The 17058-nt window shown below is 31.6% G+C and overlaps 1 protein-coding gene across 1 annotated transcript; it reads left to right on the top strand.

Annotated features, from left to right (window-relative positions):
- The first annotated feature begins 12195 nt into the window (after positions 1-12195).
- Positions 12196-16741, top strand: LOC128184663 (uncharacterized). The gene is made up of 7 exons (XM_052854229.1): positions 12196-12317; positions 12489-12705; positions 13202-13321; positions 14274-14421; positions 15703-15797; positions 15915-15974; positions 16114-16741. The coding sequence occupies exons 1-6, from the start codon at positions 12234-12236 to the stop codon at positions 15971-15973; spliced, it is 723 nt and encodes a 240-aa protein (XP_052710189.1). The 5' UTR covers positions 12196-12233; the 3' UTR covers position 15974; positions 16114-16741.
- The last annotated feature ends 317 nt before the right edge of the window (positions 16742-17058 follow it).

Genomic DNA, 17058 nt, shown 5'->3' on the forward strand with positions numbered 1-17058 from the left:
CGTTCCCATGAACCAATGAAATTTAAGCAATCCACAAAAATTGGCCCCCACAAATTTTAATCAAATGGCAATACATGTAACTATAAGAATGAAAATCTTAAAATAATATTCTAGTTATCATTCAAAGTAAGTGTGTTAGATAAAGATATTTCGTTTTCCTTTTCATATTTTTATGACTGGGATTAGTTTTTCACAATACTTCTATTTCATTTTTCCGCAGGTCAAAGAGGAGATAACTCGTTGGGGTCATGTAGTGCATGCGTTGGAATGTAAACAATGAGAGAGAGAGAAAGAGAGAGAGAGAGAGAGGGAGAGAGTGAGAGAGAGAGAGAGAGATTCATTCATTATTAATAATTAAATTAATTATTGTGGATTTAATCGAAAAGTTGTTCGAGCAGTAGTCTAAATCACCTAAAATGAAGTTATGAAATTTTATTTTGATTAATCCTCTTGATATTTTCATAATAATGACGTGGTATTAATTTTTTTCAAAGACAAAATCCAGTATAGAAGTTTACGAATGGTGCTGACAACAAAGTGCGCTATAATTAAAGACATTCTACTTAAATGGCAGTTGTCTAACTATATAAAAACCATTGTATTTAAAAATGTATTGGTTTATAAAATTAACGTTTCTTGATAAATACATGTAGCTTGATTACTTTTCATTTTAAGAAATCAATTACACAGTAAAACACACTGACAGACGATTTCGGCTTGAATACTCCATCCGTGGTTCAAAGAGAAGATAACTCAAAATAACTCACTAGGTAGATGTTGGAATGTAAACAAGAGAGAGAGAGAGAGAGAGAGAGAGAGAGAGAGAGAGAGAGAGAGAGAGAGAGAGAGAGAGAGAATATGAATTATTGATTGCATGTTTACATGGAGCAAATGATAAAAAATTGCATGACTATTAATTATATGTAATTTCAATTTTATGACAGATCATGAACATAATTTAATCAAACACTTCATTGAATAACTAGCCTACAAATATTTCATGTAAACAAATAAATGAGGCTTGAAGGACAATTCGCAGACAATACAAAAATGATCGAGTTGTGCGAGTTTAGGAGCAATGAATTCCAGATCTTGAGTTCATTATTAGGTAAATTTTGTCAATGTTGAAAAATGAGTAATTACCTGGTGTTAAGTCTCTCATTCATACAATCCAGACTAGGATTTGAACCTAGATACCCCATAAAAATATGGTTGCTTTTCATTAAGCTACCTGGATTTGAAATGAGAAGGAACTTTACCATCAGATAAATTTAAAGCAAATCGAGACTTATGTCTACCACAAACTTTTGAAATCAAAATTAAAAAAAAAGATCTAACGGATTATAGTGTTGAAGATTTCACTGTATATGACATTGTAAAGATTTGTTTTAAAACAACCAAAGGTTCTTGTGTATAGTGGCTTCAAATTTGAACTTTACACAAAATTCTTCCAGTTGGATACTACCTTAAAAAATCAATATCAAAACTACTGACGGGTGTGTTTTGTAAAAAAAAATAAAGTGGAAACGATAATTTATGTTTTTAAAATACATACCCTGTGGAAAGAACTAAGTTTATAAATTTATAGAAAGACCTCTGAAAGAATTGGATTTAATATGTCTAATATTATAATTGGCAAACTTTCATCATCGTTTCATAACGAAATCGTTAATTTTATAATTCTTCATATGAAACAATATATATTTTGTTGTCTTATGTAAAATAAATCTCCATGCTTGGTTTCCTTTGTCACTTAAAACTAAATTACAATATTGAAAGATATGGTGCAATACAAACTTGTATATTCAATATTTTGCTGCTTATATCTGTTTTATTGTTATTATGACAATTTTTTCATTTTCTTATTTTTTTGTGATTTTTTCTCCACGTAGGCAAGTAAACACAAAGTAATATGGTTAGGTGTTTATTCATAAGTGTGCGTAGTCTGCTTTTTCAAAAAGAAAGAAATTATAAAAATAAAACCAAAATAAAAACCACTTCATGTACCTGTAATGTTGATTGTTGATCTAAAATCTTTATCGTTATGAATTTAGTCGGCATTCCCCAATTCTGATTGTCTGTGTTTTCCATATGTTTAATGACATCTGGTTTTTCTCCGTTATCAGTAACACAGCCGCTGAGAGAAGCTAACATGACCTTGGCTGTAAAATGTAAACAAAGCTCTTCGCGAAATTGATATGATCAAGAAATTAACCACAGTCTGTATCTGTACTGATATTAATTAGACGAAACAAAGTAGTTTGATTAAAATATGTATCTTGATAAACTATGTCGTGCCAATACACGAGATATTTTAATAAACCTAATTACATTTATTATATTAATACGTCTTTTATATAAAAGGATATAGACGTATGTAGTATTACAAGAACAATTTTGATTATTTTGTATTTATCTCTCAGATTTAAGAATGTGCATGGGCTAATCATCTTTTAAGAGAATATAATAAAAACATCAAACTGAGATAAGACATGGTACTATTCTCATCTTTTTGTGTTTTAAAACAAGCTTGGTTAGATTTGTTCAGATCTTGCGGCGTATATTTCAAATATTCTAAGTACCCACATTTTTAGTCTGTTAATTCTTTTTTTTACACCTTTTTCACGTTGACAAACAATGAGCATGTTTTCTTACCACATATCCACACGCGACGTTTTCGTTTAGTCCAACACAAAATGAAAACCGACAAAAATATAATCCGTTAATCTAAAGTACAGCTCTCTTGTATTCACTTTCTTCACTGACACATATTTATAACAAGCCGTAATCGTGTACAGATCGGTAAAACCATACTTAGCCGAACATATCGATCGCCATTTCTTTCTCCTTCTCGTTCACATTATTGGGTCAAGCATGCGTAGAAGCTTAAAATTATATACAAAAACAATACAGCAGAAAATGAGCACTAAAATTTCTGTCGACGGCAATATCTTTTGAAAACTAGATACATATGCATAGCGCAGTACCTCAAAAAAATAAGTCATAATATTAGCGATTTGCTCTGAGCTTTTTGTTGACATATGTATCAAATTTTAGAAAGAAATCTTCAAAAAACCGACGTTTGCTCCTAAATGACATCTCAGACGGAATCGCTCGGCCGGAGATATATACTTCCTGAATGGGTACCCTCAAAAACTTTACTGGCTTTAAGTTATTATGTATCAAATAATTATTTCAAAACTAAAATTTAACGTCTGAAAGAACTCTCCTTATCATGATTAAAGTTTACCTTGTGTCAGTTCGCGATTCGCCGAGTTAGAGCGATTTAAAAAACCCGATCGGACATAGGTGCAAACCGATTTTTCGCCCCAAGTCCCGTTGGCACCTAAATGACACGTCAGACGGTTTCGTTTGCAGCTATGTGATAACATTCGGTTATATATATATATATATATATATATATATATATATATATATATATATATTTATATATATATATATATATATATATATATATATATATATATATATATATATAAACAATTTTTTCTTTACATAAATTACCATTAAAATTATGACAGCAAATGACTCTTTTGCCTGATAACCTCAAAAACTTACAGTTTTTGAACAGAATTACAAAACAGTTATTGCCCTTTGTGTATAAAATGTTTGGTATCGCTACTTCTCTGAAAACATACATGTAAGCTATAAAGGTTTGAAACTTTTACTAACGTCTTTAGTTCACTAAGAGGCTTCTACAATATACATGTTAATACATGTAAATTGTAGAAGCCTCTAAGTGAAAAATCTGATACTCATTCTAGCAGCTATTGTCCCTGAAACTTCCTAAACTTCAATTAAAACACGAACAACTATAATTGAACCTTTCATCATAGAAACATCGGACAACTTGCAATGGACGCGTCTACCTTGGCCGATCAAAATAAGATGAAGGTCATAGGTCAAGGTCATTCAGAAATCCGAAAATTATTTATTTTCATATCTGTTTTGAAGGGCAGTATATTAGATAAACTTTTTCATTTATATAGTATAACTTATAAACTAAAGTCATTTCAAAATATCCCTTTCAGTCCCCACCCTATAAATAGTTAGAGAGGTTATGCCCCTATTCTGTGAATTGGTTGTTATCACTACTTCTGTGAAACCTCAAGAGATAGAAACTTGAAACTTTATTATTGAACGATTTAACGTATTTATTGGATGTTTCAATTTATTCATAACAAAAGGATCTAATGTCTCTTTTATTTTTCTTGAAGTATCGAAAGGGAACCAGTTTATTGATTTTATCAAATTAGTAATGTTTTAAACATTATTAAAAATTATTTAATTTTATTTTTGATAGTGATATTGTTCCAGACGAGTGGTTAATTGGAATTGTAAAGCCTATTTATAAAAACAAAGGGGACCCTACGAAACCTGAAAATTATCGTCCTATAACTTTATTAAGTTGTCTTGGTAAACTTTTTACATCTATTTTAAGCACACGGCTGGAAGCATATGCAAATGAGATTAATATAATAAGTGAAAGCCAAACTGGTTTCCGAAAAGGCTATTCTACCCCAGATCATGTGTTAACTTAACAGTTTTTATCAGAAACTCTTATGAAACAGAAAAAGAAACTATTTTGTGTCTTCATCGATTTTAAGCAAGCATTTGACACTATTTGGAGAAGTAGGTTATGGTACAAAATGTCAAAAAATGGTATTAGTGGAAAATGTTATGTTTATATTAAAAATATGTACCAGGGTATTAAATCTCTTATTAGTATGGATGGTACCACATCTGATTTTATAAACTGTAATGTTGGAGTTCGCCAAGGCGAAAACCTATCACCATTTTTGTTTTCATTGTATATCAGTGATTTAGAGAATTTCTTATTAGACAAAAACATTGAATGTCTCGAGAGTATTTCTGATGCTATAGAAAATGAATTATTTATGTATATGAAACTTATTATCCTTTTTTATGCTGATGATACTGTAATTATGACTGAGACTGCCGACGACCTCCAAAATGCACTGAATGAATTTTATCTATATTGTAGTCAATGGAAGTTACAAGTCAATACTGACAAAACAAAAATTTTGATTTTTTCAAAAGGCCCTCTACCGAAAAATGTGTTTTATTACAATAAGGTTGCTATAAACAATGTCAAAGATTTTAGATATCTGGGTATAATCTTTTCCAGAACAGGATCATTTGCTAAAGCTAAAACACATTTGTGTGAACAGGCACAGAAAGCAATGTACAGTGTTATTAGAAAAATAAGACAATTTAATTTACCAGTCGATTGTCAGTTTGACTTATTTGATAAAATTGTAGTTCCAGTGTTTTTGTATGGGTGCGAAATTTGGGGTTACGAAAATATAGAAGTTATTGAACGTGTACATTTGGAATTTTTAAAGTATGTTTTTAACTTAAAAAGTAGTACACCATCCTCTATGGTTTACGGGAAAACAGTTCGTTTCCCTTTATGTATCAATGTATATACCAGAATGATTTCCTGCTAGTCAAAATTATTTACAAACTGAAAGCAAAATTGTATCTGTTTTATATAAGTTTTTGGTCTTGCAATATCAAAGGGGAAACTGTCAAACTCTTGGATTGCAGGTGTTAAAAATATTTTAGATATGTGTGGTTTTTCAAATATTTGGTATGAAAAAAATATTGTAAATGTAAAGTGGATTTCTACAATTGTAAAACAAAGGTAACAAGACCAATATATCCAAAATGGTCTAGTGAAATTAATGACTCGTCAAAAGGCAAATTTACAAGATTTTTAAGAAAAATTTTAATTATGAAAATTACATTAATATATTGCAACTTAGGCTCAGAAAGGTTTTTATTAAATTTAGAACCTCAAATCACCATCTCCCAGTGGAGACTGGGAGATGGTACAATACTCCTTTAAACCAAAGAGTGTGTAAACTGTGTAATTCAGGTCAAATTGCTGACGAATTTCATTATATTCTTGAATGTAAAGAACTATTGACATTTAGACGTAAATATCTTGATGATAAATACTGGTCAGCGCCAAATACTATTAAGTTTTGTGAACTTATGCCTTGTTCTAATGCTACAAACCTGAAAAACATAATTTATTTTATTATCAAAATATACAGTTTGATATAATGGTCTGTCCTCCATTATTTTACTTTTTTTGCTATCTTCATTGTATATATTGTATATTTATGCTTATTTACTATTTATCTACTACTTATCTATTCATTTATACAATGTGCCTCTGACTTTTGAACTGTATATAATGATTGACCTCATGTACCATTCCATGGTGTGAGCGAATAAACTGAATGGAATTGAATTGAAACATAAAACTTAATGAGATAAAAAGACCTCTAATTGCTCGAGAACAATTAGTCTTATATACCTGTCCCAAGATATCCCTTATTCACATTTTGCTTAATTACTCGATTTTTGTAAATACCTTATTGGTCAAACGATGTTCATTCAAAAGCATGAAAATTTTCCAAAATGTCTCATTTGTAAAACTTCCTCTATCTGACCAGGTTTCAATACACGGCTGAAAAATGTGATGTAAAACATTGAAATGATGTGCGAAGTATTCCGAGTGACTTCCTAATAGAAAAACAGATGTCAACATTATCTATTATACATGTACGCACATGTTAATATCCGTACGAAATCATTTTTCGATTTCGTGAATTTTTACGCGTGAAAAATGATAATATGTGAATCATGTTTTCTTGGATATTTTCTCTTTCATTTATTTTACTTGCACTTCTTTCACAAGTACATATGTGTGTACTTTTATTAGAAATTGTCCAAATGTCCTACATAGATATCTTGCTTTAGTTTTGTTTACAATGCATGCATAATATATGCTGTTTAAATAAACGAAATCAATTGTAGGACAAAACCAAACGGTTTCCCTTTCTAAACATTCCACTGATGCATGAATCCATGGATTCCATGGGACTATGGGATGAGAGTCACTGACGCCACCGGGTAAACTGTGAAAATGCAGAATAAGAAAAAGTGCTTTGTATAGGGAAAAAAACAGCAAAGCTAAAACCAGCTATAATGATTGCCAAAGAGCCATTTTGTCTCCTTTGGTTAGGTACTATTATTAACCAAAATCTCATTATAAACGTCCCATTGTGTTGATATTTTGTGCTTGTAGAATAGCTCTGTGTCCAGAACATTGGATTTAGGTATTTTAACACTTGTGGCATGTTATAAGACAATTCCCTCCTGCCTTCCTCCATTTGTTTTTCATTAATTTGGAAATACACCTGCAAAATTTTTTAGACACGTTTATTGTGCTAAATGCCGTCTAACGCCGTTCTTTAGTCAACAAAAAAACAATGTAAACGTTTCTTATCATTCAAAGATTTGCTTATTAATGAGTGTAAAACAGAAATAGCATTTCTTGTCCGTGATCAACGATTAAATCAAAACTGTGTGTCACTTACTATACTGTAAATTCCTAATTAATTAAACGCGAGGAATAAATATCCCCGTAAAATAGCGAGAATTTTAAAAGATCGCTTTTATTTTTCGGACACGTGTACGTTCACAACATAAAACTACGATACAAATTTGGCGGTCGCGATTTTGTGTTCCCGCTATTTGATGGGCAACAGTTGAATCGCGGAATTAGGTACTCGCTTAAAATAAGGAATCGACAATATTGTTTTCCTCATTCCATAACAACAGACGTTTATTCAAGCTAGATGTGAATACATGTACTTTTGAAATCGACTTAATAAAGTTATCCCCCGATGATTATCTGGATTATTTACATCACCTTTTTATGAATAGGGACAATTGTGCGCCGTGTGACCAAACAGTTGGGTAACAACCGGCATTCAAAAGGGCATTGAACAGTTTTGTTAAAAGAGGTGAAACACATTATCAAAACCTGCAGTCTTATCTAATTTTGAATCAGCAATTGCTCTGTTTATTTTATCAATTGTAAATGGAGATGGGGAGTCAAGTTCTGGACGTTTTAGTGGTTCGGATACTTCGGGTAAGGGTTCTTCATTGTCAGTGTTGTCGATTGCAATGTTTATGAAGTTTTCATATAACACCCCTGCGAATGTGTTCGGAATGTTTTTTTGATCGTTGCTTAGTATCTAATAAATTCAGAGGTGCTCGAGACTTCACCAAGATTTGTTCAGTTTCTGTGAAATTTGGAGCGAAAGTATATGTGTTCGGATAATATTCTCAAAATACGTAAGTACTAGTCGTTTTTCATTTCATAGCCTACTTTGATTTATGTTAAAACATGAAAATCGTGTTAGATGTATGTCTTATTTCATCATCTAGCGGTTATTTTTAAAATTAAACGATATTATTCAGAACAGAGTTATCGTTCGTGTTCAACCACTTGTAGAGTGGTTGAAAATAAAAAAAAATTGGGTTGCTAAAATAAAATCATAGACATGTTTGATGTTTGTTGTGTGCAATACCATGTTTTAAAAAAAATAATGGGTGTCGGTTATGTATAAAAACTTAGTATATCGAGCCTTTTTCAAGGAACATTCTGCATAAAATAGTATATAGTCTGTTTCACTATTGATGCTATTACTAGGTCAGGCGCGGATCGACAATAAACCCTTAGGGGGGATCTCTACTAAGCATGTTAATTGTTGCAACAACAGAAAAAAACAATTTTTTTGTATTGTCACATTTATTTCTAGAACGTATTTTGTCCATCAATTAATGAAGATAAAGTTTAAAATCAATAAACCTCTATATTTTATATTTGACTACGAGTACTTAGATTCTATGAAATAGACTTTGTACACGAGGCACAATTTTTACTGCGAAACAAAAAGGGTCAAATAAAAACACGTGGTCTAAAATTTAAATGACAATAACATTTGCAGGGGGTGTTTAAGTCTAAGAATAGTTTCGGATTGGATAAGCGAAGTAATTCCAGTTGATTTCCCTCATGTCTTTGGTATGTACGTTTTAGACGAATTTCGACGGTTTGTATGTCTTGTTGGCAACATCAAGTTAAACATGATTATCTGGTGTTCTAGATGCGTTGAATGTTGACAAAGATTTTCTATATGCTTGATATTAAAGTCTTTCACCGATCATCGAAACATGGTTTGCTTTTATGGGTTGGTGTGTTATTTTGAATTTTGTTTGGAACCGCGCACGCTGTTTTCGTTCCATAGCATGGCATATGCACAAGCAAATTACGGTTAAAAATTATCTTCGATGTAGCTTGAATTACATACAGACTTAATTGTGTAATGACTAACGCCGACTGAAGAATTATTAATTCCCATTGTGGTCAATACGAGTTTTAACCGTAATTTGCTTGTGCATATGCCATGCTATGGATTGCACTATATATTTGCATGTAACCGAGCTGAGGGCACTGATTTGTCAGTGTGCTCACCGCTTATGGAACATAATTTGTACGGAAACGGTTGAATGTTTCTCCAACTTATAGCAAACAGTATGTGTGTATAATTACCCCCGGTTTACAGCGATCAATGATCCACACATCAATCGTACAGATATAAGCTGAATTTTAATTCTCTGAGAACCAAAGACTTGTTTATATTGAAATCAATGTTTATTCATACTGGAAAGTTCGCTGTATCGTAGATGACCGATATACAAGTCTGAATTTAATCAGAATTGTATTCAATTCACTTAAAATCAAGCAACTTCGGCGGAAGACTTACTCGTATGTTGCATTGCAACAAGCATTGCTCTAGTTCTCTATCTTTTCTTATATAGACAATACCAAGATCGGTACCATTAAGAAAATTCCCTTTCAATAATCAAAGCTACTTGTATTTGGCAACTGAATTTGCGTTCAGAATTCAGAAGGTACAGTACTTTTAATTGAGTATGTTCCGTCTCATACTTTCAATTATTTATTTCTATTTCTTGTTTTAGCGTTTTCTACGTGCATGCCGATATTCAGTTTCGCGGTCATTATATCTTGAATCACCTGTACCATGATAGAAAAAAAAAACAGCGAAGGTTCAAATCATTTCGTGGCCATATCATATTGAATCCCAGTTTTATAGGTATTTTAGAATAAGAGAGGGATTAAATATTTCACGGTCGTAAAACTTCGAATCCACTCTCAAATGATTATTGAAAATAATCAATATTTCGCACCCATAATATCGTGAACTTCCTGTGAGATAAGAAGAAAAAAACAGCGAGGATCAATATTTCTTGACCATGATATATTGAACCCCCTCTTCAATGGGATTGGAAAAAAGGGAAAATCACTATTTTGCGGCTATAATATATTTTACCTCCTCTCCAATAAGAATTTAAAAAAGGGGGTAAAATTTCACGGCCATGATATTTTGAAACCCATCTCTACTTGGAATTGAAAACTGGAGGGGTTCTCAATATTTCGCGGCTATTATATTTCTAAATAACTCTCTCAGATCTCTGATGCGAGCTGAGATCTGTACCGAGTTTCTCTTTCCAAAGTTTTTGGAAGTTATCCAACTCTCCTATGTTGTTACACTGGCAAACCGGAAATTTTAAGTAAAACTGTTTTTGGACCTTAGCACAAATCATTGCCGCAGACAAGATTAACCTTGAAAATAGTCAGATTTAAATGGTACGAAATAATTAGATACTTTTATGTCGCATGTGTTCCTACGATAGAGTTCAGTATAGTGTTGTTTTACCAGACGCTCGGATGTCTCCGTAAATCTCCGAGTCTCTCTTGCTTGTCGGAGATTAACGGAGACAACCAAGCGTCTGGTTTAACGAGACTACAGTTGAATATTGCTTGGAGCCATACAATTATCCAAAAATATTTCAATGACTGATATAGTTTGATGGAATTTAAAATTCTATCCTTAAATATTACACAACATGACTCATATAGTGTTTTCCCGGAATTCTTAAAATTGTAGGAAATGCACGAAAATTCATGTTTTAAAGTATGCATATTCAAATACGTATAAGAAACTACTTGCCATGCAAAGTACATGTATAAATGGATGGTTTTAAGACAAATGATAATCCGTTATTCGATAAAATCAACTCACGTCAGTACTTTGATTTTCTATATAGTTTCATACTAGATACATGTACATCATTCGGTGGCCAAACTACATTTACAGTGAATATATATTCAAAATAAAAATTTAAAGTCAAAATTTGATTTATAAAAGCCTCTCTAGCTAGTGCGTCTGGTTTAAATACTTTAAATGTTTAGACCAATCAAGGGGGGTTGTATGTTTCAAACGACATAAATAAACCCGAATTATAATGTTGAAAAGTTGCATGTGGTGATCTGGAAATTACTGAATGGCTTAACGGTGTTGAACATTCCTTTATGTAAATCCCCGTAAAAAAATTATTTTTAAATTACCCTTCTTCGACGGTTTATGAAGATTTCACGTGATTTTTACTGATAGGCATGTGCATTTACACGGAAGATCAACGACAACAAGTGACAGATAGTGGAACTTTGGACATACAGTAGTTTATAATTGGGCGAGTTGTGTCTAATTCCTTATTATACGTTGACAGCACTTGTCGAATCGTAAATAATATAAACAACATAAAAAAGGTTGTAAAATCTTATCATCATTGATTTTTAGTTATTCAAAATAAAGACCATGTTCGTGATGCTTGTATATAGATCATTTATTTTCATAGGCACGGAAGAAAGTGGTCGAAAAAGGTAGCGAATGGTAATTGTAAATTATTATGTAAAAACGGATTAGACTTAATCAAATTAAAATCCAACTTTAAGTAAATTAAGTTATTTAATTGCATATAATTTACATACTCAAACCCGGAAGCGAACAACACTTCCTTATCAAGAAAAAAATCTGAATTAGTTGAAATTTAAAGGTAAGTTTTACATCAAGGTAAACGGCACTGTAGAAAAATGCACTGGATTAATCAGGTAAGTTTCAGACATCATGCATAATTGTATGTAAGTATTAATAAAGGGGAGTCGTAGATAGTTGATTTTTGTAATACAGACCTACCCCTGCAGTTTTTTTTATGTATGTATGCATTAGTCTGGCACGCGCAGAGCACTTGTCTTCAATTATGAATTTGTTTTATCCATTTAATGAGATAACACAACTGGCAGATCTTTCTATGCTCCCCCTTTGATTGAATGACATATTAAATAAAAAGGTTGATTGTATCAACCATATTAATTATTTTTTAACATGGACAAACGAATATAAAATGCTGATCAATTCACAGGGTTTTGATATATTTCTTTTACAGCTAGAAACATTTTCGTAATGTTTCATCGAACAGCAAGCAATGTCGTCCTTTTCTTGGTTCTCTTAATTAGCATATGGACAAGATCGTCTCTTTGTGTAAAGGTAAATTCCTCAGAACTCATTAACATATGTAAGTTAGAACATCATCACAATGCACATATACCATGCATAATTATGCATGTTTCAAAAAACTGAAAAGTTGTTTCCCCAGTTTCATATATAATTAGACGCATTCATTAAAATAAACAATCATGTAATTAACTTTTTAAACAGGAATCAAGTACTCAGGAGAAAGAATCGAGCATCCATGAAAAAGTCAAAGAAGTCAAACAATGTCCTTATACAAAGAATGGATGGATCAAGGCAGCAGAAAAGAAAAACTGTACAGGTTATTCAGATCAAGGGAACAAACCATATGTATACCACTGTGTCATCAACGAATGGGCCAACGCGACAGTTGAAGTTTGTGCCGTAAAAATACTCGTAATCTGTAAGTCGATGTGTAAACAGTCTTTATCCATATATTTATGTAGAATATATATGGCTAGTATAATTAGCTAGCATACATCTATTTATTATAGTAATCAAATTCGATGTTACATTTGTGTACAATAAGTTCAATTATTAATTATTGTGTGGCCACAAATGTATGTAGTAACTGCAATAATATAAAATTAACTGTTCAACTGTTCAATAACAGTTGGAAACTTAAAAAATGAAATATGCGCCGATTTAACTTAGATACGTGGACTTGAACACTGTATTTCAACTTTTAAATGCATAGTTTAATATTTATCAAAATAAAAGTAGAAAAAAGTATATTTGAATTTTTCATATAATTCTAAATTGGAAGAAGAAAATATTAAATAAAATATCAATTTCTACACAGAATTTTTTTTTACTGGTATTACGTATTAAATTTTAACTGCTTACAAGTAGGCATATTGATGCTTTATTTTTAAAGGAATGTAATTTTAATTTTACAGTAAGAAAATGCACCGAATACAATGTTGGAGCTAAAAGACTTCAAGGCAGTGGGATGAGATCATGTGACAAAAACAATCCCCCGTGTCCACGCGTGTACAACTCTACAGACGCCTACAAGTGTAAGTAGGAAGACAGGGGCGGATCCAGGATTTCAAGTGAAAGATTAAATTTAGGAAAGGGTAAGGTGGCCCCAGTGGGTACAGGGCAAAGCCCTGGTGGGGGCTCAGGGGGTAAAGCACCTGGATATTGTAGGGTAAAATAGAAATGCAGTTTTCAAATTCAGACTTTTGTGATATTTGTTCTCGTGATTATACTTAAAAGTAATTAAATCAGATTCATCAAAACTCTCTGCTTTGAAGAAATATACGAAAACATTTCCTTTTATTTATGGGGGCCCAGGGGAGGATGGACCCAGAGGCTCCCGGATTCTTAGATTTTGTAGGGTAAACATATTTATTTTTTTAAATTTAGACTTTTGTGATATTTATTCTTGTGATTATACTTATAAGTATTAAATTATTTACAATTTTCAAAGATTTAAGACATGCAGGAATCCGAAAAAAAAAATGATTTTCTTTTCTTTTTAATTCTTACGAATAGCTGTACATTAATCAGTTTTATAAAATCAAGTTTGATGAAACGATGTAAGAATAGATCACGCCAGCTTGTATTATAATAAACACTTGTCACATTTGAACCCCAGGAGATTGTAACTAAAATGTGCTGTCTATGTTCGTTATGTACGCAGGTTTTCTTCATACTACACCATTGAAATCAGTCTTATGTATAGGAATCCCATGATTATTTGAAACATTGATAATTAAGACTTGCAAGTTGTATATTATCTTTGCCAGAACTGAGGATAGGATTTAACTAATTTTGATAATTTTTTTTGGGGGGGGGGGGGGGGGTGCCGGGTGCGCTTTCAGAAGTTAATTCTACAAAACTGTTTTAATCTTCTGTGAAAGTAAATTAAACATGTGATATAGTATTATTTTTTGCATTGTTTTTGGATAAAAATAAGTACATTATTTCTTAATACTAACTCATGCAGTCTTGTTTTATCTTCAGATAAGAGTTGTTATAATTTGTCGATCGATTCGGAAAATAAACAAAATTGGTCAAGTGAATCAAAATCGACACGACAACTGTTTATTTCACAAAACAATCCAGTTGAAGATGGTGGCGAAATTTGGAAAATGATTATTCCTCTTTCAATGTAAGTTTAAAAAGTTTTAATAAAGGCAATTTCTGTTTAAAAAAACAACATTGCACATGTATATGGACAAAGTGTGTGTGCATTTTAATGGATGATTGGTGCAGAGCTATTTACGTGGCTGTATAACCCTTTGACATTATACATGCACATAAAACGTTTTAGAAGAAAAAAAAGTTGTATGAAGCCTCTCTCTACAATTAAATTGTGTATTAAGTGGGTTTTTTTGTCTTCAAGTAAATGACGTTATATTGGAAATCCTGCGTTTAAGATAACTTTTCAAGAGATTCTAAATATTTTCAAGGAATTCTTCAGCTGGTGACTGAAACCCAGACATGCGTTGAATTATGTTCCTTTCATTCAATTTGTTTACTATCTTGTACAATACGGGCACAGTGAATCTAAGAATTTCTTATGATAAATAATTACGCGCGTAGTATTAGAATAACTTGCAATCATTTCGCCTATATATCAACATATTCGTTTACAATAAAATTTTTATTCTTTATTATAAACAACTAACTGCATCTTTGTCGATGCTTTCCATAACAATAAACTCATGACATGTTACACATAGAAAAAAAATTAAAGCTACAAGTATACGTGTATCTAGTCTTGTGAGGTTTTCAACTTACCATGAATCCTTCATTAACACGTTTGAATTCTATTCTGACACAACCATTCATGGTAAGCATACATTATCTGGTAGATTATTCTTTTAGACGAACAGAATTATGGTTTCCACGTCGATATATTATTCCAATATTTTTTAAATGGCATAGTCAGATTGTTAAGAGACGCACAAATTTATTTTCACTGCTATTGTTCGATTTGCTAGGGCGACTTGATCTTGGAACAGTTGAAATAGTTTTCCCGCATTTCATGCCGTTTTATGATAATTGAAGAAGTTGATCAGAAAACTGATACAAATACCAATAAATGACATAAATTGTGACGACTTAAGAGACTCCGTACGTAAGTCAAAACACACAGATGAATATTTATATATTTACAGAGAGAAGAAACAACACAACATTTCAAAATAAGATCTGACATTTTGTTTAATATAAATGTGACAATTATGTGAATATTTCATCAAATATTTTTAAAAGCACCATGATTAAATTCATTCAATTTTATTCTGTTCATAAATTTCAAACGTTTTTTCCCATTATATGTGTTAAATTTCTTATACATCAAATTATTACCGTTGGTTAAAAATCTAATCTTCATTCAGTTATCATTCGAGATTTCCAAGTTTTTTCTTCTTTAATCTACTTACAGAGGAGTTGTAGTATTTATTGTGCTGGTGATTTCCCTTTTGGCCGTTGTTGTATACCGCCGAAGAATCAAACAAACATGTAAAGATTCACAAACAGGTACGTGTATTACCACACCTCATACAGTGTATATATGGCTCAGCACAAGATACGTAACGTTTCTAGTATGTAGATATGAGCATGCATTACATACATAATTATGGTTGGGTTTTACAGGTGATACCGACGAACGATCAACATTTGTAAACCATGTGCACAATTCAAATTTGAAATGAGGTAACTGCCTTGCAAAGGCTTTAATTGAATACTTATCTGCCACATTTTTTAAAAAGTATTTTTCATCGTAACTTTATTAAAAAAATTTTTTTTTTTTAAAAATGTACTTGTTACTTATATCACCTTTCTTTGTGTTTAGGACGAAAAATGAACATGGTGTGGGCTAGATATACAAACTTGGTGAAAGTAGAACGGCTCCTTGTCAATCAAAACAGAAAATAATATACATGTATTTATTACATGTATCATTACGTGTTGAATATCAATGTTTATCATATTCATTATGTTTGTATTATACTTTTCATTACTGATACAAGACACCACAAGTATATGATACTTTCATTGTCTTTTTTTTATGTGTTTTACTTTTGAAGTTAGTCCTATATGTTTATCTATTGGTACATTGAATAGAACTTTTTGCCAATTCATTTGATTGATTTGCGATATTTTTTTTAAAGATAAGGTGCTTGTTATAAATGCATTATCAATAATAAAAAAATGCACCAATGCAAAGATATTGGAGCAGCTTTGTCTTCTTACCAAATTGCTTCCTTTATCTAAATTTAAATACAGGTGGGATTTTTATGGGGGAAAGCACTCATAAAATAAACCACCGAGTACCTGTTAACATATTGTTTTGTTATGTCAATCAATGTCATTGTATCTGTTCTCATACATGTTGTTCATTTAGGTATATCTTTGAAACAATTACAAAAGAAATCATTGAGACATTTGAATTCCTCCATTAAATGGTTGTGATATGCTAACTGTTATTGTAATTGATAAAGTGCTGACACATTCAACAATACGTGTACCTGAGATACTCAGAAATAAACTACCCGGATGTTAATTGTCATTGGTTGTATACAATATTTGTGTAAATTGCGTCACATTTTAAATCCCCTCGTAGGATTTTTTTTTAAATTAAGATCTTTAATTGTTCGTTTTAGATATATAAACAAATAACTGAACAAAGTTTAACCTATTTACGGTAAAATTGGAAGAACCGTTTTGTATACGCAAGAAATAACTACATGTAGAAACTTCCTGCGCAAAATGACTAAGAGCGCGTCATTGTAAGGAC

The sequence above is a fragment of the Crassostrea angulata genome, chromosome 5 (assembly GCF_025612915.1).
Source record: "Crassostrea angulata isolate pt1a10 chromosome 5, ASM2561291v2, whole genome shotgun sequence".
Classification (NCBI taxonomy): Eukaryota; Metazoa; Mollusca; class Bivalvia; order Ostreida; family Ostreidae; genus Magallana; species Magallana angulata.